The sequence below is a fragment of the Tubulanus polymorphus genome, chromosome 7 (assembly GCF_964204645.1).
Source record: "Tubulanus polymorphus chromosome 7, tnTubPoly1.2, whole genome shotgun sequence".
NCBI classification, from domain to species: Eukaryota; Metazoa; Nemertea; class Palaeonemertea; order Tubulaniformes; family Tubulanidae; genus Tubulanus; species Tubulanus polymorphus.
Genome location: NC_134031.1, coordinates 19045547 through 19073418, shown reverse-complemented (window position 1 = coordinate 19073418; position 27872 = coordinate 19045547). Strand labels below are relative to the sequence as shown.

At 38.9% G+C, this 27872-nt stretch overlaps 4 protein-coding genes across 8 annotated transcripts; 2 read left to right on the top strand and 2 right to left on the bottom strand.

Moving 5' to 3' along the window:
- Nucleotides 1-317: 317 nt before the first annotated feature.
- On the top strand, nt 318-7341 carry LOC141907994 (phospholipid scramblase 1-like). Of its 4 annotated transcripts, none has more exons than XM_074797749.1 (10): nt 318-441; nt 2891-2946; nt 3093-3215; nt 3615-3692; nt 3780-3856; nt 4504-4634; nt 4719-4839; nt 5021-5126; nt 5325-5383; nt 5878-7341. In XM_074797749.1, the coding sequence occupies exons 2-10, from the start codon at nt 2928-2930 to the stop codon at nt 5911-5913; spliced, it is 750 nt and encodes a 249-aa protein (XP_074653850.1). In that variant the 5' UTR covers nt 318-441; nt 2891-2927; the 3' UTR covers nt 5914-7341. The 4 variants fall into 4 exon arrangements, with proteins under 4 accessions (XP_074653850.1, XP_074653851.1, XP_074653854.1 ...); XM_074797750.1 differs by having other exon boundaries at nt 339-416; XM_074797752.1 differs by lacking the exon at nt 318-441 and adding an exon at nt 2620-2638.
- A 664-nt stretch (nt 7342-8005) lies between these two features.
- On the bottom strand, nt 8006-11501 carry LOC141908179 (ubiquitin-conjugating enzyme E2 J2-like). Its single transcript, XM_074798073.1, has 8 exons — nt 11395-11501; nt 11003-11124; nt 10837-10877; nt 10445-10547; nt 10015-10105; nt 9853-9900; nt 9605-9685; nt 8006-9512 (listed from the first exon to the last, which is right to left on the bottom strand). Exons 2-8 carry the CDS (start codon nt 11122-11124, stop codon nt 9285-9287), a joined length of 714 nt encoding a protein of 237 aa, XP_074654174.1. The 5' UTR covers nt 11395-11501; the 3' UTR covers nt 8006-9284.
- Nucleotides 11502-11610: 109 nt separating this feature from the next.
- LOC141908722 (beta-1,3-galactosyltransferase 6-like) lies at nt 11611-13844 on the top strand. The gene is made up of 2 exons (XM_074798883.1): nt 11611-11706; nt 11954-13844. The coding sequence occupies exon 2, from the start codon at nt 11990-11992 to the stop codon at nt 13058-13060; it is 1071 nt and encodes a 356-aa protein (XP_074654984.1). The 5' UTR covers nt 11611-11706; nt 11954-11989; the 3' UTR covers nt 13061-13844.
- A 1100-nt stretch (nt 13845-14944) lies between these two features.
- On the bottom strand, nt 14945-23351 carry LOC141908843 (NFX1-type zinc finger-containing protein 1-like). Of its 2 annotated transcripts, XM_074799068.1 has the most exons (9): nt 23152-23159; nt 22963-23029; nt 22629-22736; nt 22503-22545; nt 22231-22324; nt 21755-21850; nt 16235-21672; nt 15916-16008; nt 14945-15710 (listed from the first exon to the last, which is right to left on the bottom strand). In XM_074799068.1, exons 2-9 carry the CDS (start codon nt 22963-22965, stop codon nt 15619-15621), a joined length of 5967 nt encoding a protein of 1988 aa, XP_074655169.1. In that variant the 5' UTR covers nt 22966-23029; nt 23152-23159; the 3' UTR covers nt 14945-15618. The 2 variants fall into 2 exon arrangements, with proteins under 2 accessions (XP_074655169.1, XP_074655168.1); XM_074799067.1 differs by having other exon boundaries at nt 22963-23351.
- Nucleotides 23352-27872: the final 4521 nt, after the last annotated feature.

Here is a 27872-nt window from a genome sequence, read left to right as displayed (position 1 = left end):
TGAGCATTCATAGCTGAAACGTTGCAGCTCAAGAACTCATTTTGTATTTCGTTGTGGTTCGTTTAACCTTCTGTGGTGTGGTATACCAGACGAAATATAAGTCCAAGTTCCCCTTAGTCTCACTTTCATAAAAAGTGTAACTTCTAAAGGGATTTTATTATTCGTTGATTAAATTCGAAGATCTGCACACACCGCCGGGGCTGCTACTCGCAGACCATGATCAATAAAGTGTACATTGAAATGACATCGCCCATCAGCCGACTTTGAACTAACCGGAGCAGTTCTACGGTTCTGCTCACTGTGAACTCACCGGAGCAGTTCGTACTTGCTGGCTATATTTCAGTGCTAGTTGTTATCAGGTTATAACAAGTAGGCCTAGTTGATTAATTGGGTCGCATCGCTGATTAATTGACCCGGTAACTAATAACACTCTTGTTTTCGGTAAGTTGGTGTTGTAGTTTTTTTCCAAACGGTGGTGGTGATTCTTGTGTTACCACTGGTTACGATACTGGATGATTAAGATTGACTGTTTTTGATGATTGTTTTTTTCAAATGGGGTCAAAATTTAGAACGAGCGGACGGGAACGAACTATAACACCGTCAAAGCTTGTGGCTAGCCGTCGTTCCACAAATAACGACGTCTGGACTATTTTTAGGTATAAAAATATTTATGAAATTTACGGAAATATAAAGTTTGGAACCAAAAAATATGGATATTGGATTTGAAAAGTAAGAGGGCCATCCGCACCCCTGATAGTGATATACTAGGTAGCCTATACAGAAAGGACTATGTAAACATGGAAATTGAAACATAGGCCTATATGTAGTCTAGTACCTAGCCGTTGTTCCTGGGAACCGTAACAACGACTGGTATTCAGACTAGCCTATATGAAGCTGGATGGTAGTGAATAGAGGCTGCGTCCAGAATAGAATGAATGGTGATGTGTGCGGATGAAATCGGAACGTTAAATGAGAGAGATGTAGTGTGTCTGCTGCGATAGTTTTATATACACCTGTCTGTATGATTCATTCGTTTCAATATTATTAGGGAGCATTGCGTATAAATTTGTCATTTGTCCTATCCCCCCATTGGGTACCATTCCAAAAATAATCTACTTCAATTTTTTAGCCTGGTTAAGTTTCTCCTCGTGAGTCATGCAGTTTATTTTTAAGATCGGCCACTTGAAGAACATTTTTATGGTTCTGTTGTCAACAGTTAAAGCATTGAGATCATTTTATGTGTCGACTGCACAATTGTTGAGGGTTATATTTTGGGTCTAACCTGATAGAGTTTTGTATAGCCTATTCGCTTATATTGAAAAACCGATAAATCATTGCATTGATGAATTCACAACTTGTTTTCTGTACATTACGTAGCCCTACTGCTATTTTTTTAATCAATTGTGACTGAAGTTTATTAGGTCTATCTATCAACACAACTTCATATAGGCGGCCTACCTGACGATTAACATGTACATACATTTGTGAATATTTGATCGATTATCTATTAAGAGTTCAGGAATAGAACTCTGGACAAATAGAGACTTTCTATTCACTAGGTCTGGTGTAACAGCTTGGTGGCTACTCTACTGTACTCTGAGCGTTGTCATATTCAATAGAATCTATCATCACTCGTCAATCGTGACATATTGTGTCATGGACCAAAGTAGACATGATTTTGCAAGCAATGGGCCTAGTCTTGTGCTGCTAACTGCTGATGAATTTCAACCTTCAATTGCAATAATGATATATCATATAGAGGGTCTTGCCCCTGAAAATTTTGAAATTAAACTAATATTCCTAAGACTTTCAGGCTGATTAGTGGATTATTGAGTTCTGGAAATTCTTGTGGTCTTCATAGCTAGGTGACTAGCAAAATACAGGCTAGATCTCCACTGGTCAATGCACGTTTATGTTGACTCGGTTTTAGATAACCAAATTTAATCAAGGTGTTGCCCGCTATAGTTTCACAGTAGAACCTCTGGAATTGTGTTTGTAACTAGGTGTGTCCTTGGTTAACAACCAATACCAATATTATATATACCTTATTTGTATATGAACGATATTTGATATTCAAAACGTTTGTCAAATATAAAGTCTTATCATTTTATACGATTCATGGCAATTTCGTGAATTATTATTTCAGAATGGAAATTAGCTCTAAAAACCGCAATCTTTGTTTTCTTTTAGCTGAGACACACAGTTATTTGCCACAGTTATTCCAGACAAAATACGAAATGTTCTCTATTTCTGCAATGTTTCAGCTAATTATCTAATAGGTTACTTGTCTTTTAGCCGGTATACAGTTTAGGGACCCCTCCCTCCGTTTAAAATCTGGTTACTGTACGAAAAATGACTCCTTTTTGCCTATCAAGATAGATTCGGTCCTTTTTTTATCTATTTCCTAAAAAAAGTTTGGTCTGCCGTTTGGTAATTTCTGATCCGGTTTATGAAAGTCACATTCAACCAATAAAAATACAAATCTAGGCAGATTATAAAATATAGAGTAAGTTTATTGATTTAGGAAGACAGTAGCTTTCATATTGTTACGAGTGGCTGCACTGCCAAGCGACGACATGTGTGCTGGATATCTTTGAAGCATTTGACGAATAGATCTGACTTGAGTTGAACAGATATAGTAGGCCTATACGCAAGGGATATGATAATCTCCTAGTGAGATATAATAGTTAATTATTAATTCTAATTAGGAATTATTTATTGATGTGCGTTAATCAATCTGATATAGTAATAGGCAGAATATTAGTGTTGTTTCTATGACGATGACTGCCGGTTTTGTTTTGTTGAAACATGAACTCCGCCTGACCTTTACCGTTTACGTATGATGATTCAATGATATCGATTTTTAAATTCGGTGGTTCATGTTTTTCAGGTTCGGATTCTAAAAGCGTCAGAATAATATAATAACAATGTCTAAGGGTGGTGCAGGTAAGTTTGACATTCCTGGTATTCTATATTTTTGTGAAGAAATGTAGAATATAAGCCGATTAAAATATATGGAAAAATGTGAAAGATCGACAATTCGTCTGCTCTACGCAAAATTTTACTGATTTTGTTTTTGGTGATGTTTTCAGACGGAGTAGCAGTCGTGGCTCAACCGACCCAGCCGCAGATGACCGGCGGCGTTCCTCCCGGTTTGGAATATTTGGCACAACTCGACCAAATTATTATCAAACAAATGGTCGAACTTCTCGAAGGTAGGCAGAATATTCATCTTTGAGATATTGAATTTATCCCATTTTCAGTGATATCCGTTGTGAGTTAGAGTTAACTCGCTGAGTTAAGATTAATTCATTCTCGATGAGTTCAATCTGAGTTGCACCCCTGTGGAACCAGATCCTGATGTCCAAACTGTTTCATGTTGACTACGCTGAAATGTACGCGAGTGCTTGGGTCAGTTTAAAAAAAGTTTGAGCTTAATAAGGGTTGAGTTTGAATTGTTGTTCTCGTTGAAAACATGAAGCAACTGTGACAGTAATTAAACCAAAAAGTTGAGTTTAACTTTTTTGTAAATCCGGTCCTAGTCTCAATAAAAAATAATTAGCATATTAACAGGATATTAATTAGATATTTTGATTGTTTGTTTGTTTTGTCAGTGTTCACCGGCTGGGAATGTAAAAACAAATACAAACTGATGAATTCTATGGATCAACAAAGTTACTACGCTTTTGAAAGTACGTATACCAGCTATAGCAATCCTACCGAAATACGAGTTTATTTTCATTAACACTCGAGTTTTTCATTTTCTCTGATTTCCACAGTGTCCGATGCTTGTATGCGAATGTTCTGTGGTAGCGGTCGTGGTTTTGAAATGCACGTAGTTGACAATGCGGGAGCGGTTAGTAATAGACAAATGATTTCTAATTTTCCACGTGGTTTAATATATGGAATGTGAATGAATGTAAAGCTCTCATGATATAGTAGCGAATCATTGTATTATATCTTACTGTGGTGAACACAAATAGACGTCTTCAAACTGATATTTGTTTTACCCATGGATATATAACCTAGTTTATACGTCCATGATTTACCTGAGTGACCCAAATGAAGTTGTGATCTCCATAATCTCGATACTAAAAATTTGATTATTCAGTCAGTCCTTGAATTTGATTTGAATTTTTGGTGACTTGTTGTTCTTACCAATGACGAGTGGCACAAAGAAGTCAGTAATATAGCAATTATTACCCCCAGCCTATAACTAAACCATTTATCAGTCATTTCTCCCTGGGGAGAAGTAACACCCGAGCAGCTACTAGGGCACTCGGTTCATCCATCAGACCAGTACCTATTTATTCCTCATTGAAGTAAGGGGAATGAGGATGAGTGACTTGTCCATGGACACTACAGTAATGTACGGGGTTTGAACCCATGACCTGGCCTCCCTGAGTCAAACGCCCGAAACGCTCGCTGCCCTTCTATTGATCACTTGTACTATTACAACCCATCATTTATTTCCTGAATAATCCTTGTTTTTATATTCCTTAGGAGGTGATTCGAATTCATCGTCCGTTTAAATGCTGCGCCGGATGTTGCTGGTGCGCCGATACGGACTGCTGCGCTCAGGAGTTACACATCGAGGCCCCGGTCGGCAATGTCATCGGTTACGTGCGACAACTGTAAATATTCTCCATTGAGCTATATTTAATCTCGTATCGCGCCGAGACTGCAACGTTTATAATCATGAATGTTGCATATTTTAGGAAGAGTGGGTGGCGTGTACGTTTGGCTTTGTTGGATGCGAACAAGACGCACATATTTACGCTCGAAGGACCGTGTTGTATTTGTCAGGCTGTTTGCTGTAGAGGAGATGTCGACTTTCCTGTAAGTTCTTCAAATAGTATTTATGATTTTAAAGTTTGGAGGTTATATTTGAATTTGAACCCAGTTCCACAGTTGTGTGAGTTTATTTTGACCCCGCTCAGATATTGCCGCTATACTCTAGATAGCGTTTTAATGTTGCTTTTTAGATAGTATTTAAATATTTCTTTTTATTGTAATGTAGATTTTCTCAGCCGCTGATCCGACTAAACAAGTCTGTAACATTGCTAAACAGTGGAATGGTTGCGTGAAAGATGCTTTTACAGATGCCGTCAATTTGGGAATCACTTGTAAGTGTTAGGAAAAGACTGTTTAAAGAAAAAAGTTGTCTAGTTTTTCAAACCATTAACAATCTATTGTCACGGGCTACTTTACTTTTCGGTCAAAATTTGTATTTCAATTTCATCAACACAATGATGTTTCTCAACATAAAAGGCTCGAGTGGATTAAAATGTAGTTCGATATTCACTACGATGTTTTATTTTCAGTTCCTATTGATCTTGATGTAAAATTGAAGGCGGTATTGATCGGTGCTGCATTCTTGCTGGTAGGTTTATTAATCATAATTGATAAAGGTTGAGAGGAGACTGACCGTAAATTAAGCACATACACAACTAAGCACTGGTGCTGTCGGGTTAAAAATCATGCATGTAACATAATATAGTGGAAGAAAAAGTAACCGTCTATCATTCATAAGTGAAAATATCATTGAAAACACTTGGAAAAGGTCTTTGCAATTGCATGGAAATAGGCTTTGACATTAATTGTTAACTTATTCAGACGTTTCTTCTTACATGTATAACGGATGATATCTTCTTTTGTTTAAATTCACCCGTTTATACGATTCCTTATGCACCCGGTGGTTGTTTCTACTTTCTAGGATTTTATGCTATTTGAAAGGGATAACAACTAACAAGCGTTAATCGGTGGGTGTCGGACTAGAATTTCAAAATGCGACGAAAAAATTCTACTATCAATTCAAAAGTAGTGACGATAGCATGAACGTGTGTCGAGGATTATTTGTTTGTTTGTTTCGTGCAGGATTTCATGTGTTTCGAAACTGACGGCGATTCATAGAAAAAAAAAACAGCTCGATGACCCCGAACAATTGACATCGGTGCGCTCTTAACCTCAGGAAATACATGGACGAGTGTTGTAACCGTATCTCAGTTACTCCTTAACAGCACTTACTACATTGTACTGATAATTTGTTATATTGTGAATAAGTAGGGCATACATAAGCCTATATTGTGTCAGGACCCTCTCTGAAAATGATTGGCTTTTAATTGAATACTGACTCCGCCTTATTCGGTACTGGGCGCCTGGATAATCCACTCAAGTTTTCATGAATTTTTCTTGAATTCAAATAGAGAAAACCTTAAAAATTCCCTGATTCTTAACTATGTGAAATATTTATAGCAGTCCCTACCGACTAATGGGGAGTCTAACACATGGTCCTTACATAGCTCTGCATGATAACAATTTGATTGATTTTCACTTTCTGTAGTTGTTGTGAATGGTTAAATTGATATTTATTTCATAGCGTATCAGAGTTTTATCGGGGATAAAGCGCAGTAAACCTCAACTACCGTAACCCAAAGTCCAAAGACAGCAGATTAATTTTTCAAATGACAAATTTTCTGCACAGTGCGAAGGTTTACTGTCGTTTTGATAACAAAATGTGTCACAGTTCTAGAACAAATTACCAACGATTTTTTTCCCGATGCAGTTTTTCACGGTTGCACAGTTTTTCTTAATTTGACTTCGTGGAAAGAATTGTATTTAGCTGCAGCGTTTGAAAATTAAAATGTACAACCGTGGAACTGGACCGAACAGAGTCAGTTTTAGATTGTACATTCCGCATATATTATACAGTATATATACATTTATTCTTAACCTTTATATATTTATTTATTTATTTGTTTGTTAATTTTCTTAATTTCACTGAAGATTTTGTTTGTAGTTTAACACGACTAGTTTCTTTATGTAAACGATCAAACTCAGTTTAGTCGCCGTCTGCTTAAATTTTTAATTGTGATGTATTTCCTGTATTTCCAATTCAATTTAGATTGTAAGTCGTCATTTCGATAAAGGCTTGAAAAATTGATACCTTGGTTCTCATTTCTGCTGGGCTTAAAGGACATTTATTGGAATGAATTTAATACAAATTTTATCACAAAATGAACTAGCCGATTAGGTGAAACGAGCTATCAATTTTTTTACTAAGTCATAGACGCAATGATCATCCGAACTGACGATGACTCAACTTTAAGTTTGACTGTATTTATATTTGCACCACTATTGTGAAACTGACTGATTGATAATTTTCCCTCCATTCTATAGTCATTTATATTAAGGAGATAATTTCACCCGATATTTTGTCATATTATTATTTAAATCGTGTATATTTTATGCAGTTGTAGTTTTAGAAATCAGCGGATTCAATTACAATTCAGTTGAGAATCTAATCTTTCAAAGTATAGATAAATATTATATTCATATTATTGTAAGTATTTCCGCTGAAATAAAATGAATTTTTCATTGTAAGAAGGTTTGTCCAGAAATGTGTGGTCTGGTTTTTCTGTGCGATTCCCGAGGAATCATCTGGATGCTTGTTAGTAGAAGATGGGTGTCCCAGGTTCTAATACGGCCATTAATAATACTGACTGCTCCAGAAGCTGCATAAGGTGTCCTAGGACCAAAACCCAGTGGATGTCTGATTGCGACATCTTCGCCATCTATTGGAATTTTGCTGAACCAAGAGATATAAGGAATTGACTGGTAGTTACATTTCACAAATGCCATCTGTGAGTGATCTAATCACCAAGAGGTGTGTTGGGTTGAAACCCGGTTCATTGATGTAGATCTTATTCGGAATATAGGATAAACAATGATTATTCTTATTTTGGTATCCAGCAGTAAGAATTATGTAAGATCCCTTTCGACTACATATGGTTTGGACTAAAAAAAAAGAATAACGAATCAAAACCTTTTCTAATAATTATACACTTTCTTTCAGTTTATTTATTTACAATAAAAAGGAATTTATCCTGAAATATCAACAGATTAGATTTGGAATAATATATTATATATCAATAATATATAATATTATATATATATTCTATACAATATACATATATATAATATTATATATTCATATGTTATGAAATTTCAATGAATTTAAACAAAAGTCAAAATCTACTGAAAAATGACGAGTAAAGATTTTACAGGAATTACATCAGTAAAACCTTCGGCGAGCAACCAGAAAAAAATATGAAATCAATGATTGGGGTCCAAACATGAATAAATAAAAGAATACAACAGTAGACTTGGGTTGAATTGGAGTTACTTGCTGTCCCAGAGTTGAATTAAAATACTCAATTACCAAGACTAGAGTGAAGGATATATTAAAATAATTTCCGCTGGTGTCTAGCATGGGGTTGGGGAGTGCGGGGGATACAGATAGGGCCTAACCCCACAACAAAAGTAGATTAGCTAGGTTTTCGTTTCTACCTTTTTTATGACAAAATTATAACATAATAAGTGCATAATTTGTTCATTTATTTACACCTTCATTATATCAATGGAAATTGCTCAGGCTCATTATGGCCTCTGAGCATCACATTTTTTCTGTAGAAGGACCCCTAGACCCGCTTCAGTTCCAACCAATTCTAAAATGAACCCACTCCATTGTTTCAAACATAGTTTAGTGATCTACTCCTCGTTGGACCCTGACTCTTCATCAGCGGAGAATTATCACAATTCTTCCACACTACACGGGTGTGTTCAGGGTTTCACAACAATTTCTGATTGAAAAAAAAATAATTAAGTACATCAGACTTAAGACATTTTATGTTCAATGTCTGCAGAAGGTGATACAAGCTGCAGATTGACAGGGCTTAAACCAACATGAAATATCTGATAGTAAAACTAAATCAGTCAGGTTACTGACTGTGATTTCAATGACTGATTTCAACCGATGACTGTAAACGGTAACACCAATCACTGTAGCTGTTTCACCATTCAGTTAATAGATTCATCCATTGGGTTTGAAAAGTTTTCAGAAAAGCGCAGCAACCGGAGCTGGATGTGTACAGCGGACCAGAGCTGGATGTAGACAGCGGACCAGAGCTGGATGTAGACAGCGGACCGGAGCTGGATGTTGACAGCGGACCGGAGCTGGATGTAGACAGCGGACCGGAGCTGGATGTAGACAGCGGACCGGAGCTGGATGTAGACAGCGGACCGGAGCTGGATGTAGACAGCGGACCAGAGCTGGATGTAGACAGCGGACTGGAGCTGGATGTAGACAGTGGACCAGAGCCGGATTCAGACAGCGGATCGGAGCTGAATGCAGACAGCTCTACTAATGAATCAGCCATCACCTTCGACTCGGAGACAAGTGTACGATATATCACAAAATAACCGGCAATTGTGATTTCCACGAATCATTCGACTATACTCCTTAAAACGTATTTCACGCTCCACGCGAACGCAGCGAATCCAGCGATGACGACGATATTAGTTAATGCACTCGCGAGTAAACCTTGTCCGTTCGCTGCCGGTTGATTCCGCGCTACGCCTGACGCGCGATTAACCCCGCTCGTCGCCGTCGACGTAGAATCCGTACTCTGTTGTAGTTCGCGATCACGGATGGCCAGACGCTCGCGGATCTCCTGAAAAATTAAATCGATTTGAAATTTGAGCGCGAAACATTTAAATTAACGGTTCCTATGAATCCTGGCTGCTGGAATGACCCTATAATTACCTTTTCGACAATCGGAAATATTTCGCAAAATGTTTTATTTCTAAGATTAAATTCTCCACTCTGTGCGGCCAATTGACGCTTCTGTAAATCGTAAGAGAACATTATTTTGACCATTTTCTAAATAGTGCCATCGATTCCTCGACCTAGTTACACAGTTCATTTTCAAAATGTGTAAAATAGAGTCAAATATTGAGTGCGAACTATGGAAAGGTATCTGGAGATAAAATTCAAATCGTTGTGCTACTTACAGTGAAATCGGATGTTTCTATACTGCCCAATGTTGGACTTTTTTCTAACTGAAAAACATAAAAACAAAACGTTAACGAAAATAAGGCAGTTTCCTCATAAAGAAAATAAAAGTAACAACAACTTTGACAGCAGCATGTTGGATCATAAAGGACTCAACTCACCATGAAACTGAGTAAACCAGTTAGAATAGTCGACACAGACCAAGCTGGATTCCACGTGTCTGGATGAAAATCACTGATTGATAAACACAACCTGCCAATTGAAGAATCAGCCAAAATATTATGTAATTTCCATGGACACTTTTTAAGAGAAAAAAAAGGCCTCGGAAAACAGAATATCCTCTATTTTCCATTCTCATAACTGACATTTTGTAACAGTTTTCCAGGCTATACTTTAGTTATCATATATATCTATTCTGGCAAACGGCACAAAACAGCTGTGGATAAAAACTTTACAATTGATTCAAGATGACACTTGCTTGAGGACTTAAACTTAGTAAATATTGAAATTGGAAATACAAACTAGGTCTTAAGTCTGAATCCAACCCTGTGAACAGATATTGAGTCACATGTTTCTAATGAAATCACGAACCTGGTGTTACATTTAAATCGACCATTAGGTGTAATCATGTAGATACTCGGAGGTTTGAACGGAAATTCGCGAGGAAACACCAACCGTCCGTGATACAATCCACCTACATCAGATAACAAACAAACAATTTAAAGAGAACTTAGAGGATGAATTTCTTTCAAACATTTCCAGGATTAGAGGAAAATTTCTGAAATTCCCAAATATTCCTGACCAGAAATAGGCACATTTAGAAATTTCCAAGTTTTTCCCATTATCTTAGGAACCCTGCCGATTACACACAGTTCTCTGGTGATATTTGACATTCTTACAGTTAAACACTGTTCGATGTTTTGACGGCGAGATTTGAGCCATGAGAACTGCAGAACCGGATTATTAGGCCTATACTCACTAACCTTCATAAGGAGAATCTTCCGGTCCAAAAACTACGTAATGCCTGAAATATAAATAATTTACAAAATTCATAACCTATTTACAATCAAACAGGACCTAGGCCTATAATCAGTTCCACAGTTCTGTGAAACTGATGGTGAATTGTTGTGGATACCGATTGTAACGTACCATTCTAGTATATTTGAAGGTAGCGGTGCTGCGGTGATGTAAGGAACGGGATCTTTCATAATACGTAGATAATCCTGTTTTAAACGCGCTGTCGCAGTCGTGTTCGTACGTTTAGACGCCATCTATCGGTAAAATATAGAACTAGATAGAACATGACAACGGTCAGGTACGGTGCGGCGCAGGTCTAAACAATAGGGTTTACAGATTGAAGAGAAACCAAAACTCAAGGCTAACGACGTCGTGTTTTATTTAGACTGATTTAAGATAGATTAACTTAAGGGCTCCCTCCCGACTCCAACAAGGTTGAACTGAAAAACTTGTCCATCGACCATTTCTAAAATCATTATATTTATAACATACAGAAAATTCGTATCGTCGAGAAAAATACTCACAATCAGCGCAATCAATCAGTTTCTGTTCTTTGAAATAAGGGAAGATTTAGAGGAAAACCAGAACACAGACTTTCGTGGTTATTATTGATTTCCGGGTTAGTTTTGGGATCAGCCGCAGTGAAGTGGTGTCAGCACCTGCTGGCACCGGGTTTTTTGTAAGGCAGAATGTCGTCTCAGGGCTTCCATACGTGTGAGTTGGGCGCGCGATACTCGACATCTGAAGGTTGTTGCGCATTGAATTAACAAATAAATATTAAGAGGTTTTTTGTAGTTAATTAAGGCCTTTAATATGGTTTAACTACTTAATTGAAGGTAAAACTATGTTAAATATAATGTAGATTTTCATTTGCACATTTTTCCATTATTGCTGATGTGTCAACTCGAATATTACTAATTCCAATAAAATAAAAAAAGTGAAATTCCCAGGGCCAGGTCAACTGCACTGCACTACTTACTACAACTGTACGTTTCATTTGTTCATCCATCATCATCATCAATCTAGTCCAGTGCAAGTGATTCATTTAGAAAGTAAAGATATCTTTTCCCTTTTTTTTTACAGTAAGAATTTCTTCCCATCTCAGAAAGAAGATCAGAGATGTATAATAACTATCATCATCGAGGAGATCGTACGGGAGTCGGTATTTATCAGCAGTTGAACCGACACGCTACGACTCTCATGATCGGTGCAGTATTTCTCTTCCTCAGCGGAGTCGTTTACACGATGATGTGCGGGATCGGCGAAAACCAACCGATAAATTACGTCGACCACGCTCGAGCCCATGACCAGTCCGGCCGCTCTTTATGGAAATCGGCGTTACGCGGATCGGAGAGTCGGTCGTACGCGTTCCTGGTCGCGGTCGTCGTGACGAGTCCCGCGAATTTCAAACAGCGAATGGCGATCCGTAAAACGTGGGCGTCGACCGTGGTTAATCGGACTCACCGCGGCGACGCGAAAGTCTACTTCGCGATCGGGACGAAAGCGCTCGCGCCGGAGGCCGTCGCGCATTTAAAAAAAGAGAATTCCGTCCACGACGATTTGATCTTGCTGTCGGACGTGCACGACGGTTACGATAAATTAACGGATAAAGTCCTGAAGACGTTCGTCTGGTTGGACTCGAACGTGGATTATCGTTACGTGTTGAAAACGGACGACGATAGCTACGTGCGATTGCGTCCGATTTTCGACGAGCTGAAACGGAAACGTACGCAGCGGTTATACTGGGGATTCTTCTACGGGAACGGTCGCGTCAAACACACCGGTCAGTGGGCCGAGAAAGACTGGGTTTTATGCGACCGATATTTACCGTACGCGCGCGGAGGAGGTTACGTAATCTCCGCCGATCTGGTTCACTATCTCGCGGCTACGGCGCCGTATTTGAAACGGTATAAAAGCGAGGACGTGTCGGTCGGCGCGTGGCTCGCGCCGCTCGAGATAAACCGTCTGCACGACCCGCGTTTCGACACCGAGTACCGATCGCGCGGTTGCCACGATGATTATTTAATCACGCATAAAAAGACGATCGAACAACTGAACGAGTTACATTCGAATTTAGTGAATAAGAATAAATTGTGCGCGAAACAATTCAAATTATTAAATTCTTATATTTATAACTGGAGCGTTCTGCCGTCGCAATGTTGTATCAGAGATAATTCATCTATTCCTTGAAAGCGGCTTCGTTCGTTCATGTGAAGGACTTGGTTTTAGATTTGATTCAATAGTCAACTCATTGAAATTGACTTTATCAAACTGTGGAACCAGGTCTAGGGTTCTTACAAATTAGGGAATTCTGGATTTATTTTTCCCTGAAGTGAAAATCGGGGAATTCTGACTGTTTTCTTGAAAATCTGAAAAAAATCTGAATTTTTTGTGTCTTGTTCTTGCTGGTGACAAGTGGCACAAGCCTCTTCATAAGAAATAGCTCCCACAAAAATATCTTATAATCAGGCATCAGGGAAAATCAGGGAATTTTGGATTCCCTGATATGTTAGAACAGTGTATTTTCTTTAGTCTCTCTAGGGTTTGGTGGTTCTGCAATCAAACACAGCTGTTAGTTAGATTAAAGAAGGGCCATTCGTAAAGTAACCAACGCATTCATGAGGAGAGGGGTACGAGAACTGACCACTTCTTCCTGTGTAAATAACGCTTTTAAAGTGGCATACATTGAAAATCTGCAAAGCTTTTGGAACGTACTTTATGAAAGGTGCCGGAAGCTAAATGAGTTTAATGTCCCGATTGTGTATTTCATGAATCAAAGTTCCGATTGATGAATTGTAAAAAATTTATTTCAAATGTTTTTAGATCATTATAACACAATGTATATTAATGTGATGATTATGCTCAGTTATTGTGTAATTCATCGGGAATCAATCGTTGTGTCTCGTTTACTCTGCAAATATTTTTGATAATTCTTCACTATTGTAATTTATAGAAAAACGGAATAAATTCTTCAACGCGGAAAAACATATTTCTCTCATTTGGTCACAAAATTCTTTAGAGGTTTAGAAGTACCTTGGATATTGGATGATCTAAGCAACAGTTCACAACCCCAAACTTCAAATACGAGCCCCTGTGAATATACTTATAGACCGGGAGCTGGCTCAATTTATTCAAGTGAGGAGAGGAATACCTGTTTATACCTTTATTACCCCATTTCAACAGTGATTGTCTGAATGTCCTCTTTCTCGTGACTTGGGCGGATACAGGGGTCGCACCCGCGGCACGTGCGACCCCTTAAATTTGTCAAAGTGCCCTTTTCAAAAATATTCTCATAAAAATACCACCCGGCCCGCTACAGCGCCCCATAATCCGACGTCAGGACCTATGTCCAAGGTGAATGCCCTGTCATGAATTAGAATATGAATCAATTGCCAAAAAGGGCACATTAAATTGAATCAATTGCCTAAAAGGCACGTTATATTGCCAAAGAGAAATTAATGCATTTACTAAAAAGTCGTTTTACTGATGCTTAACGCCAGTTTTTCCAATTGTTAAGTTGCAAGACTGGCAGTCCAAGGTAGTCAAACTTCGATTAAAAAAGATGTGTTCGCCATCAAGGGATCCACAGTTATTAGTGTCCTGGTGGTGGTTGGGGGAAGATTCTTATAAGTGGATAGGCTTTGTAAAGATATCCGATCGATAAATTAAACCACAGGTATACTTACGGGGGTTTGTCCAAGACTCCAGAACATTGAAGCATTTAGATGCATTTCCCAGCCAATAAAAGATGAATGTATTTCGTATACAAAAATAGCAGAACTCGGGATTATGCGAAAGGAGATTCTCGCGACCAACGCACCCATGCGCCTAACCAGCCGTCCATTGGACGGGTATTCAGCTACGACATGATGTTGATAATGTCGTATTTACAAGCCAAATCTCTTACGTTATCGCGCAATTTCACCAGCCATTAAGTTTTCTGCACTGTTGTATCATACTCCTTTCCATTAACTTAATTGTTGCTTAGAGAATCAAAACTTAAATGTGTAGAACAAATTAACAAGGAAAACAACGGATCCTTTACAGATAAGGATTTATTCTCTTTACCACGACAGCAACAACATTATACTTCTACAGTCGACTCCACAATCTCTTGTTCGACCTTACTCCAGTCGAACCTTGTTGCGTTACGATGATTATATCAACCTTTTGATAAAAACAATTCTATGACTAAGCTATAAAATATAAAGCTACAATATTACAATAGGCTTTAGGCCTAAATACAGTTTCAGTTTCAGTTTAACATTTTATGGCGAAATTGCGCACCTTCACGGCTGTATCAACAACTAATTTACAAAAACACTACCTACGTATTACGTGATATTCTATTTGTATAGTTAAATCGAGAAAATTACGTTAATAGTAAAATATATTAGTTTGCTTATCTAAATACCGATCATAATATGGAGAAAAAAGTGCTCTTTCTTTCTATTCCTTTTTGATCCAGCCTAATATTGATTAAGATATTTCGGTATCGTCCAAGCTCGATATACAGGTAGATAATGAGTTTCCTCAATGCGTGCAGCGATAGACATAATCATGACAGGATATGCCGGGTACTTTCCAAATACAGGTGCTATCGCTAGCTTTTTCCTTGTAAGCTTTCAAAAAAGTAACTGGCCATCCATGAAACTATATTCTCTGGTATATAAGATATATTCAATTTACACATCGCTTGAAGAAACACGATTGTATCTAACCCGTGCACATGTTCACAAACATATGTGTTACCAACGGCGAAATCTCTTCTGCGAGTTCCTATGAGCGTATCTACTGCTGCTCCGAATTCCCGAGTAACGGGACGCATATTCGCCGTGTGCTGAAAGAAATAATACATGTATGTCGTATTTTCTAAGATAAGCGCCATCTTGATATAAACGAGTGTAAAAAGAAATATTCCATATTTGTGTAGAAATACAACGTACGTCTAAAGCCACGCGTCACTGGCACTGAACAATTCTGTAATCATACATGTAGTTTTATTTCAACATTACCGGTATCTTATTTTCATCGTGTCAACTTACTAATCTGCGTTGATCTCGGTCTTTTTCTACGCAATGATCTTCCCTCACAACGATCACATCTAGGATCTTGAAGATCCGAAACCATGTAGTAACCTGTAACGCGAATGTAATGTATGTTATATCATGGATGTATAAACTAGTTTATACGTCCATGGTTATATCGATGGATCCTATGACGTTACAAAGAAGTACATATAAATGAAGATGAAGCGCTAGATCGTAATGGTGATTCATATTGACTCGCTATGGAAAATACTTCAGCGAGATAGTGAAGTTATCATTGCGCATGCAGCCCTATATGTGTTCAAATTTGTCTTACCACATTTTTTACAGCATAACCAATCACCGTTGAGTACATTCCTATGGAGGAAGTATTTTGCATGGAAATAATTCTTGATTACATGACTATATCGTGGACAAAACAGAATAGGTTTCCTGCATTTGGACAACGGACAGCAACGGACATTCACAACTTTCATTCCACCTCGATGCTTGATTTTCATATGCTGGTCAATGACTGACCTGAGGAAACTGTGACCACAAGGATACAGTGACACGTAGCGATCCCTTTCACTGGGTGGGTCAGCTGCTGTTCCGCATTTGCCACAAATCAACGGACAAGGTTCACCGCAGTAACCCATACAGTCATGTCCGCATATAGTCTTCTGATTACACGGTTCATCGCAGGGTTTCCTGTCGCATACTTCGAAGCAGGTTTTAGAGCATCTTTGATGACTGCATTCCCAACCGCAAGGACGACGACAAACCCAGCATCGCTCATTGCAATTATTCCTGCATCTTGTGTGCCAGCAACGAGCCTCGCACTCTCTTTTGCAATGTGATTGGTTCGTTGAATTTTGTGAACATTCAGCCAAAATTTCATGGCCACATAATAGTTTTCTTTTACACATCACACTGCAGTATAAGTCGGCTCCATGAAGGTCATTAGTTTGATTTTCATATTTCGTATAACGCCAGCATTCTATATATCTGTTATGACCGCACTGCAATTCATATTTCACTTTCACTTGACAATCTATGGATTCATTTGATTCACCACATTTCCCCCACAATTGATGATCGCAAGGTAATGCTTTTGAAACAATTTTTTCGCACTTGATAGATGCCTTATCGAGCAATTGGCAACATTTTACACGCATCTTATGAGAACAAGACAATGTTGTTTTCATAAGCGTCTCACAATCAGCCTGTGTTGCTTCTTTGTGGCAAACCTTTTCCAAAGTATGGCTACATTCTAGTTCAACTGTAATGAATGTCAAGCATTTGCCACATGTAGCATAACACAATTTCGTACACTGATGTCCACATAGTAAAGTCTTGGAACATGGCATCCGGCATCGAGTCGTGCAAGGAACACTGCAACGATTACGACATTCATGACCGCATTCTAAATCCTTCTCACATGGTTCAAAACATTCACACGGCTCATGGCACAACTCCTGACACTGATGAGAGCATGGTAGACTCTTTAAACATGGACGTGTACAACGCAGTGTACAAGGAGCACTGCAATGTCTGTCGCATCTATGACCACATTCTAAATCCTTCTCGCATGGTTCAGAACATTCACACGGCTCATAGCACAACTCCTGACACTGATGAGAGCATGGTAGACTCTTTAAACATGGACGTGTACAACGCAGTGTACAAGGAGCACTGCAATGTCTGTCGCATCTATGACCACATTCTAAATCCTTCTCGCATGGTTCAGAACATTCACACGGCTCATAGCACAACTCCTGACACTGATGAGAGCATGGTAGACTCTTTAAACATGGACGTGTACAACGCGGCGTACAAGGAGCACTGCAATGTCTGTCACATCTATGACCACATTCTAAATCCTTCTCGCATGGTTCAGAACATTCACATGGCTCATAGCACAACTTCTTACACTGGTGAGAACAAGGTAGACTTTTGGAACATGGCATCGCACAGCGGGTTGTGCAAACATCTCCACATTTACGTTGACATATATGGCCACATTCTATTTCTTCAGTGCAATCTTCTGGGCATGGAGAGCATTCTTCAAAACACAGTTTTTTACAAATATGGCCAGCTGCTTCACAACTACGTAGACATTTTTCTCTACATCTATACTTGCCCACATGGTCGCCTTTATGGCATTTAAATGGACATTTATGGCCACATGTCATCGTAGAACAGCTTTCTTGGCAGCCACCAAATGGACATTTTTCAAAATCCTCTGGTGTCGTCACACGTGTTTTTGTATTTGGGTGATTTTGACAAATTAACGTCAAATGACTTCCAATCTTTCCAGCTTCTTCGAGATCCGTAACAATATCTCTCCAAACTCGACATTTCTTTGCGTAGAGTTTAAAGTTTCCCAAGCAATAGAATCCCTTTTTAGCCCTAGATAATGCAACACATATTCTGTTCTGCGTATTCAGAAATCCTATTTTCTCCATTTTGTTGCTTCGCACAAAACTGAAAATTATGATATCATTTTCTTCGCCTTGGAAGTTGTCGATGGGAGTAATTCGAATACCTTCAAATTCCCTTCGTGGCAAAATGTTCTTTATGGCAAACATCTGACCAACGTATGGCGTTAGAACGGTTATCTGGTCTGGTCGATAACCCTGCATTAGAATGTATTTGCTCATGGCTTTTACCATTTCTGCTTCAAAATCATTACTATGACTGCATCCTTCGATTTCAGCTTTTTCACTTTCACTGTGGTTCAAGAAGAACATATTTGTCTCAAAACCTTTTATATCATCGAAATCTTTCACAGAATCGTGATCGATCAGTGATTCATATATATGTGGTACTAGTAAACGAGAGATTTCAGGACGCATTCTATGCTGTAATTGAAGAGTTTTGATGGGTTGGCCATTCTTCTGAAGCCTCTCGAAGAACGATATATCGAGGTTATAATCGCGAGCTAATTCGAAATCTGTTGGTTTTGGTCGCAGTTGTTTATGGTCACCAATTAGTATTAGATGTTCACAACCGACTGTTAGTGACGTAACGATGTGCGCTTCCAACACTTCAGCACTTTCCTCTACGATGACGATCTTTGGACAAACTGCTTCTATCAGATGACTGAATTTTGATGCACCGGTGGTCGTCATAGCAATGATATCTGCACTTTGTAAAATGAACTGGTCCGTCTCTAAATAAGCTTTCTCTTTCTCGTCCTGTAACGACAGACTCGTTATCTCTAACGATTCCAATCGTGTTTGCCAAGTGGATCTAGCTGCCTTATACCATGACAGATACAACAATAGACGCTCTTCCATATTCATAGACCAGATGTTCATGTTCATCCTTCGGCTTCGGTAATCGACATTCAAAAGCTTCCGCTCTTGGATCCGGCATCCTAACGCATTTAGCTCTTTCAGCAGATCTTTAACTGGCCATAACGGATTCATAAGTGCTCGTTTATCTAGCAAAAACTCTTTGTTATAATGGCTTATATCATTGTTAATATTCTGATCATCGTATATCTCATTATGTATATCATCATATATAAACCTTTCATCGGTTATCAGTTGTGCTTCTTCCGCGACGTCAATGGCTTCATCTTCACCGGGTTCAGGCAGAATTTCATCTAAAACTGATTCTGCTGCTGGTCGTTCGTCTACTTCCATCACTTCCTCTGGTTCATCTTCATCTGGGATATGTGCATATAGGATATCTTCATCTTGGATATCTTCATATAGGATATCTTCATCTGGGATATCGTCATATGGGATATCTTCATCTGGGATATCTTCAATAATCACTTCACCATCGTTCTGCACATCCATCTTTGCCTTGACTACAGCCATTATATCTTTGCCCAAGACCCAATAAATAATGGTCTCTTGAATGGAGCAGCGTGGAACAAGAAATTGTTGTCTATGCCCAGCAACTGCTTGTTGCATCAAATCACCCACAGTAATGTTAAACACGTACACATTTTTCAACATTGATTTTAGGTATTTTGATTCTGCCTGCACATCGCTCAAACCGTTATTAATTTTTAACAGATCTCTACCATTACTTCTATGACTTCTATGGTAATGCGGATTTCTTCGATGACTTTTAAGTGTAATTCTTTCCAACTTTTTATCTTTGCATCTGCCCCCAATTCTAACCACCGTTTTTAATCTAATTCGAGTGAGCGTCAATATCTCTGAAAGGAACTGGTCTAGCGCATGGTTAGTATAACAGACAACCATGATTTTATCTTTAAACTGTTTTGTTCGTTTCGGATTCCCTAGCGATGTCTTTTTCTCCTTTGTTTCCCAGACCGATTCATTGTCAAAAAGGAATTCTACTACTTTTAGACCAAGATAGGTCTTGCCAGTTCCTGGAGGACCTTGGATAATTGCAACCTCATGTGTTAATGCGTGGTGTAACGCTTCCAATTGCGATGTATCCAAACATGAATTTTCCTCTGATGGCCAATTAGAAAAATCCAAAAATTCTTTCAATCGCATCTCTGTGTCATCAGACCTTAAGCAATGCATATTTATATCAGAAAATATATCATCAGGAAGAGGTTCGTCAGTGACACTGTCAGTAGACTCTAATTTCCTTATCAACAGATACTTAGGGTGTGCGACGGTAACATTCTTTGGACTCACAAAATAGTCACGGAATGGAAGCTCAACGCCTGCATCAAAATCTCTTTTCAAAGACTGAAGTCGTTTTAGATTATGACGGTATGCTTCGAAGTAAGACTGTCCCTCGATGAGGACATAACATTTCTCTTTATAGTTTAATGGCAATGATGAAACCGCAGATATTATTTTCACATCTACGTATCCTTCAGCCAACTCTTTTGGGTCACGATCCATCACAGTAGCAATAATCATCGATTCAAATCGATCGGCTGATAAACAAACAAGCGAACCATAGATAAACCGTTTACAATTCTGCCATCGAACTCTTTTTAGATTTCTCGAGTGAAACTGCAGACGAGTCTTTTCAAACGAATCTGTCGCAATAAACCTGACATCATGGTAAATGAAGGCATCTTGGAGACGAGTAATTTTCTTTTTATCACTGAAGCTGGCTAGATACTGCTGTACTGCAGAACGAATTGGACGAATAAAATCCTCACGTAACAGCTGAAATTGAGTACTAAGGTAATGCGTTGTTGATTTGTAACAACCATAAACTAGATTTTCATCAATTAGTGGTTTGATACGAAAGTCTTCAACTTTTGGTAGTATAGACCCAAGTAATATATCAACATTCTCCGCTGTCCCTTCATCGCGTGCTTCTTGTCGAAGTACCTTCTTAATTGTGGTATCATGTAGTTGTTGCAATTGGTCAAGTTCCCCTAGCACATCTGTGTTCTGCATTTCTATCTTCTCAAATGTGATCTCAAATCCTTTTATGACGAACAAAATTCGAAGATGCGCCTGATTGGGAAGCCTCTTGAGAATTTCATTGGACAATTTTAATACATTCAGAAATGTACCGATTTGACTATCATCTAGGCGTCCTAATTTTTTACAATCATTACAATATTTATCTATTGTGCCAGCTGGATTGTAAATAGTAGAGTTGATAATAGCGTGTAAAATAGGCAAATCCTCGCTTTGACCACAAATTGATTGTATAGCTTTAATGAGAACTTCAAACGTTTCCGAAGAAATAAACTTGTCATCCATCAGATCCTTTAATAAAGGCAGATTATCTTTCAAGTAGACGAAGATTTCTGGTGTAGTCATATCATCAAGCAAAGGATGCAGCAATTCGTCAATCTTACGTAGCAACCTGTCAAAAATGCACATTTTTACACATATGAACAAATCGTACGTTAACGAATCTATTCGCCAAGAAGCGAATCAATATTTACCGTAAACGTCTACGTTCTTTACTGCTAGTAGCTCCATGCTCTTTATTCTGCGAAACATATTCAAAAGAAATATTTGTTCTTCGCGTGCGCCGGTCTCTAGTGAAAAGTAAAATCGCAGTGACAGAAACATGTCTGCAGACAGCGCGGAAGCACATAGTTGCAGTGAAATACAAGTTACACTGTGTCAGATCGGGAGATCGTTGTGGCTACACTAACAGGCATATTACCGATCTGAATCAATTGTAATTATTTCAACAGAAATTTTCTTAAGGAACTGATATTTTAGTCCGAATTTAGAAAAGTCGGATCCGAATGAAAGAGATAGTAATCTTTGATTTAAAGGGCAAACTGAACTGCATCAGCGCAATTTAAATCAAAATCCGAAAAATCCCGAACCGAATTAAGCAAAGTTTTACTGTGTACAAACAAATGGTATGTTAATGAACGTATTTGCCAAGAAGGGCATCGTTATTTACCGTAAATTTCTATGTTCTTTACTTCTAGCTCTATATTCATTTTTCTGCGAGGCATCTTTATGGATCATACGACCACCTGGTCGCAAACATTTTCCTGATAAAATAGAAATTTCATTTTCAGGAATGAATGAAACTGGCGAAAGTACATGTATAACATAATGTTCTAAAAACTCATCGAGAAATTCCACCCTATCAAATCATGTTTTGATGAATGCTCTTAACAAATTGAAATATGATTAAATCCCGGTTGTAACATGACGAATTACGTTTACCTTTGTTTGATTCTACAAAAACCAACGGCCTGCCAAAGAATTTCTGAATATATAAAAAAACAACCCATGACATCCAAGGATGCAAAGGCCATGTCCATAAAGCTACATGTATCGATATGTAACCACCTCTTTCAGATTAATGGTCTTTTCAAATGATCTCTCGTCCCTGAACTGAATAAAACCGAAGCCTTTATTTCTACCCTCACGATTTTTTGGTAGCTCTATCCCTTGCGCCTAGAAAACAAACACTTAGTTAGTCTTAGAATACTTTGAACCATCCTCCCACGGCAGGGATTCGAACCTGATGGCATCGCTACACTCACTGTGGCAATCTCGATGCCATCAGGTTCGAATCCCTGCCGCGGGAGGATGAGTTTGAACCCGTGTCAACTCTAGATAGATAATGTCTTTACACCGGAAAGTCACCAAAATAATTTGGAAAAATCATAAGGATAGTTACCATGACGCCACCTGAATTCCAAAGGAAGTCTCGCAGCTGTTCTTCTTTAACTAATTGTGGTAATCCCCTAACAAAAACCTCGAATAATGCCTTATTTTTCTTTCTTGACATTTTTATATTGCACTTTTCTCTAGAACGATTAATTAACTCTGAAAATACATGGAATATGACAGCTGTTTATTGTCATACCTATCTCCATACGTGAATTTTGGCCCGTATCTTATCAAATTCTATGAACCGAATTTTTCGACACTTTGACTGTATTCTCCATTGCTTGTTCTTTACGAACAATGAATGTATTTCAAGCCTTGCCGGTCAGTGAAGTTTCCTTTTGGACCCTTATTGAATATGTCGCGCCGGATTCACTGTCCGGTAATAAACTCAGTACTGCGGCTGCGCGCCTTAACGGTGACGCAGTTTCACTTTCGCTACCCGGTACTAATGAACTGAAGTAGACGCGGTAATAGGGAAAACCAATTTCATGGTAGGCCTACACGCTGAGGTTCAGTACTGCGCACCTCATCGGTTTTAGGCGAACGCGGAAAAACCAAGAGGTGACTAGTTTCACTTTCGCTAACCGGTACTCCCTGTACCAAAGGAAGAAAGTTTCATATGCAAAAGCAAAAGTCCATGAAAATACTGATTGAACAGGTGTTAGTAGTTTGTTCGATCAAAAATTATCGCGTGAAGCCCGCGGAACTGAGTCGAGTTTGAACCATGGGAAATTGGCAAATTGATGAAAAGGTATCGATCACCTGTGAGGGATGAAGCCTGGTTGCAGAATGGACGCCAGAAGTTCTTTAACACCAATAGTTCATTCATTAATTCCAGCGAGACAAATGAAAACGAAAGGCGATTAAGTTATTATTTCTCATACATGTCACCTTTATTTCTTTGTACAGAGACACATTCTCTACTGGACAACTACACAATTCTACAATGTTTAATAATATTTATATAAACACTAGAGAAGTATCGAAAAACAAGAACGTAGCTTATCGTTATCACGACGGATGGACTGGTTCCCGCACTGAATCGGACTGGTTCACAAACACTTGCGCAATGAATTTCAATATTTCTGGACGAGTTTCAATTTCGACCCAAAGTCTTGACTATCAGTCATCGAGGTTAAAACTCTCGATGTTCTTCAGGTCTCCAATCTTGGGCTATCCCCGTTCTACTAGGAGATTTCGAACCGGTCCCCGCGTGACAGTAAGGAGATTTCGAACCGGTCCCCGCGTGGCAGTAAGCTACGTCTTATTAATATTTATCATCTACAGTTATACAGACTTCCAGAAATTAAAAAAAAAACACTTCTTTCCATCAAATTGTTTTTAGTCCAGGGGCATCTTAAAATATTCATTTGAGCTCAAGGTCTTTTTTCTTCAAACCAAAAAGTGACGAATAGTATTTGACAACGAAATAATATCTCGAACCTTGAACACGAATACGAGATAAGGAATTTTAGGGATTTGACCAATGACAAAACTCAAAACTAACATAATTTACCAAGAGATTTCGGATTAATCGTTTTCACACGACTTCTTGAAGATATGAACCCGATGCAACTGTTCTGAGATAAAATTTGACATCAGAAATGAACTTGGGCCGTGGAACCGTGTGCAGAAATATCTAATTTGCATCCGTGAACCCTCGAGTTATAACGAGGAGGATGCGCTGTCTTAAGAACAGGTCGCATCACGGACTGAACTCATGGAATCGGACAGCGAGTGCTGAGTTGAACGGTCGTTGTTAGGGGTATCAATAAAGACCCCTCGCACACATTCAGATTTTAAACACTGCGGGCTATTTACAATTGATAAGCGGCTTCTAGTCAAACAACATCGTCGTCTTTTATATTTACATCAAATCTGCAAATTCTATTCGAAACGTTTTGATGAATTTCTTTTTCATATTCTTTAATGAATCTGATCATTTATGACAACTTCACACGGACAGAAAATAGTTACAACCATGAATCTGAGCCGATCGAATATTGTTCATATGAAATTGATTCAGAGAGGTGACTTTCGCGTGAAAATGAATAAATCACTGAATCAAGAACTCAAATTTTTGGTTTTTCCGCATTTTCGGTAACTTCCTTCAACGACAATTTCATGAAATCGCGGGCGCTAAAAATCAACATCATTTAGGAAATGAACATCGATAGTTTAGGTTTCTCTTATAAAGAATATGATGACTATAATGTACGAGATGGAAGATGTGGGGAGGGGAGGAATCTCGGGAGATGACACAAAATACGTTCGACTTCAATCAACCCGATACTGATTAACAATAATAATAATAATAATAATAATCAATATTCAATAATAGAACATGTATGTACTTATTATATTGTCTTTGCCCAACACTTATCTTGTCGCAATAATATTTATTTATTTGATAATATGTTTATTATTAATTTTAGTGTTCATTTTTTACAGGTAATTTACACCAGATACTGAGAGAAACTCAAGCGGATTAATCAAGCGTGACGATACTGTCAGTCTGCGTGTGTGTGTTATGGTCAGGCTGGAAACTATTCCAAATTCTAATATGAAAAAGCGAAACGGAAAATGAATACCCACCTGCCAGGGGCAGGCAACACTCAGTGTTAAGTCCAGAAGTTATATATAGGCTTAAGTTTGATAAAATTAGCTCTGAAATTTGATCCCGGGCCTCGTCAAACAGCAAGGGCTGACTCAACTTACGACGACCCTAGTTTCAAACTTTCACTGGATTCTAATGTTTTCAAACTTATAGAAGTAGAGCCCTGGCAAGTGAGTGTATTGATAAATGCGCGCAGATGACTTTACCGTTTTCTTTCGTAAATAACATATTCAAAAATCACATTTGCCCGTCGACATAGTTACATAGAATTTCTTATAATAATATATAAGTACACAAACAAATTATAATAATCATATCAATAATAACTCTACGCTTATATTATTTACACTAATAATAATAATAATGATAACTTCAAGGATTTATTTATCATTCTCAGGGTAGTTTACAACAGGGGTCTTTTTAATCAACGCACAACAAACTTTTTTCCCGATATATAGAAATTTCTCGTCTTTCTAAGCCGCGGTCTCAATAATAAACCCCTTTTTTTCTAGATATAAGTGATGATAAGACACGCACACTATTCGTATTCTCTCTCGATCAGTATTTCACTAACAGCCAGCCATTTCTCTCCGAAATTTGTTTCTTTTGCAAAACATTCGATTTTCTTTTATATGCAAGTCTCTATCGAGACAGGTCTTCGACCTCCTCAAGCGCTATGTCCGACTAGATGACAAAACCGATGAGACCCTTCTACGAAAAACTCCTTACAAATATATTATCATAGACAAAGAGCTCTTCGGTTTCGTAAATCCAGAGTCGACAGATTTAGTAAAATCAGGTTCGAGCCAAAATGATTCGAGCGCTTTGTGTTACGTATTTTCATCGATGTTCAGATCGAAATGCTAGCGAGAAAATTCTGACACAAGAAGAGGTTCTACTTATATTATCATAATGGCTTATTTTGTCTAAGACTTGAAATTGATAAGAACATGTACATCAACAAATACAGTCAGCAATTCAAAATGGAATGATCAGAGAAAGGAGGAAATAAGGTGGAAGCAGGGGCCGGTTCCACCAGTGCGAGGCCAGTTCCACTAGTGCAGGGCCAGTTCCACTAGTGCGAGGCCAGTTCCACTAGTGCAGGGCCGGTTCCACTAGTGCGAGGCCAGTTCCACTAGTGCAGGGCCGGTTCCACCAGTGCGAGGCCAGTTCCACTAGTGCGGGGCCGGTTTCACTAGTGCGGGGCCGGTTCCACTAGTGCAGGGCCGGTTCCACTAGTGCGAGGCCAGTTCCACTAGTGCAGGGCCGGTTCCACCAGTGCGAGGCCAGTTCCACCAGTGCAAGGCCGGTTCCACTATTGCGATGCCGGTTTCACTAGTGCGGGGCCGGTTTCACTAGTGCGATACCAGTTCCACTAGTGCGGGGCCGGTTTCACCATAGTGCGATGCCGGTTCCACTAGTGCGGGGCCGGTTTCACCAGTGCGAGGCCAGTTTCACTAGTGCGGGGCCGGTTTCACTAGTGCGAGGCCAGTTCCACCAGTGCAAGGCCGGTTCCACTATTGCGATGCCGGTTTCACTAGTGCGGGGCCGGTTTCACTAGTGCGATACCAGTTCCACTAGTGCGTGGCCGGTTTCACCATAGTGCGATGCCGGTTCCACTAGTGCGGGGCCGGTTTCACTAGTCCGATGCCAGTTCCACTACTGCGGGGCTGGTTTCACTTGTGCATGGCCGGTTTCAAAGATCTTGAAGATAAGACCAGGGGCAAGTTGCGTACTCACAGCTTAAGACTAAGGACCAACTTAATTCTATAGCCCAATCTAACAACTTTAGACCAGTCTTAAGATTTAAGACCACTTTTGAACTTACCGATAAGTCACGACTGTGCAACCAGCCCCAGAGTTAAAGCGTATTTCAATTTACCCGATAGTTCTTACGAAGTCAGAGGGGCTGTGCTTAAACTACATACGCAAAATATAACAATCTTAAGCATTTTATGTACATAGGGAGAAGCGAGTAATTTCTAAAACATCCCTCACCCCATGGATGCGTACACACTTTACGAACAGCCCCATCAACGACTAAACTCGACCCCCCCCCCCCCCCGAGCTCTTGCGGTGTTCAATTCTCGTTTCGATGGGACAAAAATTACATCATATACATATGTTTGACAAAAATCATCATATAAAAGGTGCACATTTCAACTGTCGAACCTTGCGCTGATAAATCAAAAAAAAAGAAAGAAAGATTCGTTTTGTATATAAACCAAAATCAACGGGAGATAATGACATAAACTCGCTACAAAATCTTTCATTCGATTAATGATTACATATTTTTAGGT

What these genes read in the sequence shown, in the direction of transcription:
- LOC141908843 (XM_074799067.1), bottom strand. Translation starts at nt 23,073, where the DNA reads ATGTCAAGAAAGAAAAATAAGGCATTATTCGAGGTTTTTGTTAGGGGA. An exon ending in TTTTGTAGAATCAAACAAAG is followed by an intron (nt 22,325 to 22,502) that starts GTAAACGTAATT and finishes CTATTTTATCAG; the next exon opens with GAAAATGTTTGCGACCAGGT. An exon ending in AAAGAACATAGAAATTTACG is followed by an intron (nt 21,851 to 22,230) that starts GTAAATAACGAT and finishes ACTTTTCACTAG; the next exon opens with AGACCGGCGCACGCGAAGAA.
- LOC141908722 (XM_074798883.1), top strand. Translation starts at nt 11,990, where the DNA reads ATGTATAATAACTATCATCATCGAGGAGATCGTACGGGAGTCGGTATT.
- LOC141907994 (XM_074797749.1), top strand. An exon ending in AAGTTACTACGCTTTTGAAA is followed by an intron (nt 3,693 to 3,779) that starts GTACGTATACCA and finishes TGATTTCCACAG; the next exon opens with TGTCCGATGCTTGTATGCGA. An exon ending in ATCGGTTACGTGCGACAACT is followed by an intron (nt 4,635 to 4,718) that starts GTAAATATTCTC and finishes TGCATATTTTAG; the next exon opens with GAAGAGTGGGTGGCGTGTAC.
- LOC141908179 (XM_074798073.1), bottom strand. Translation starts at nt 11,124, where the DNA reads ATGGCGTCTAAACGTACGAACACGACTGCGACAGCGCGTTTAAAACAG. An exon ending in GGAAGATTCTCCTTATGAAG is followed by an intron (nt 10,548 to 10,836) that starts GTTAGTGAGTAT and finishes TATCTGATGTAG; the next exon opens with GTGGATTGTATCACGGACGG. An exon ending in TAGAAACATCCGATTTCACT is followed by an intron (nt 9,686 to 9,852) that starts GTAAGTAGCACA and finishes TACGATTTACAG; the next exon opens with AAGCGTCAATTGGCCGCACA.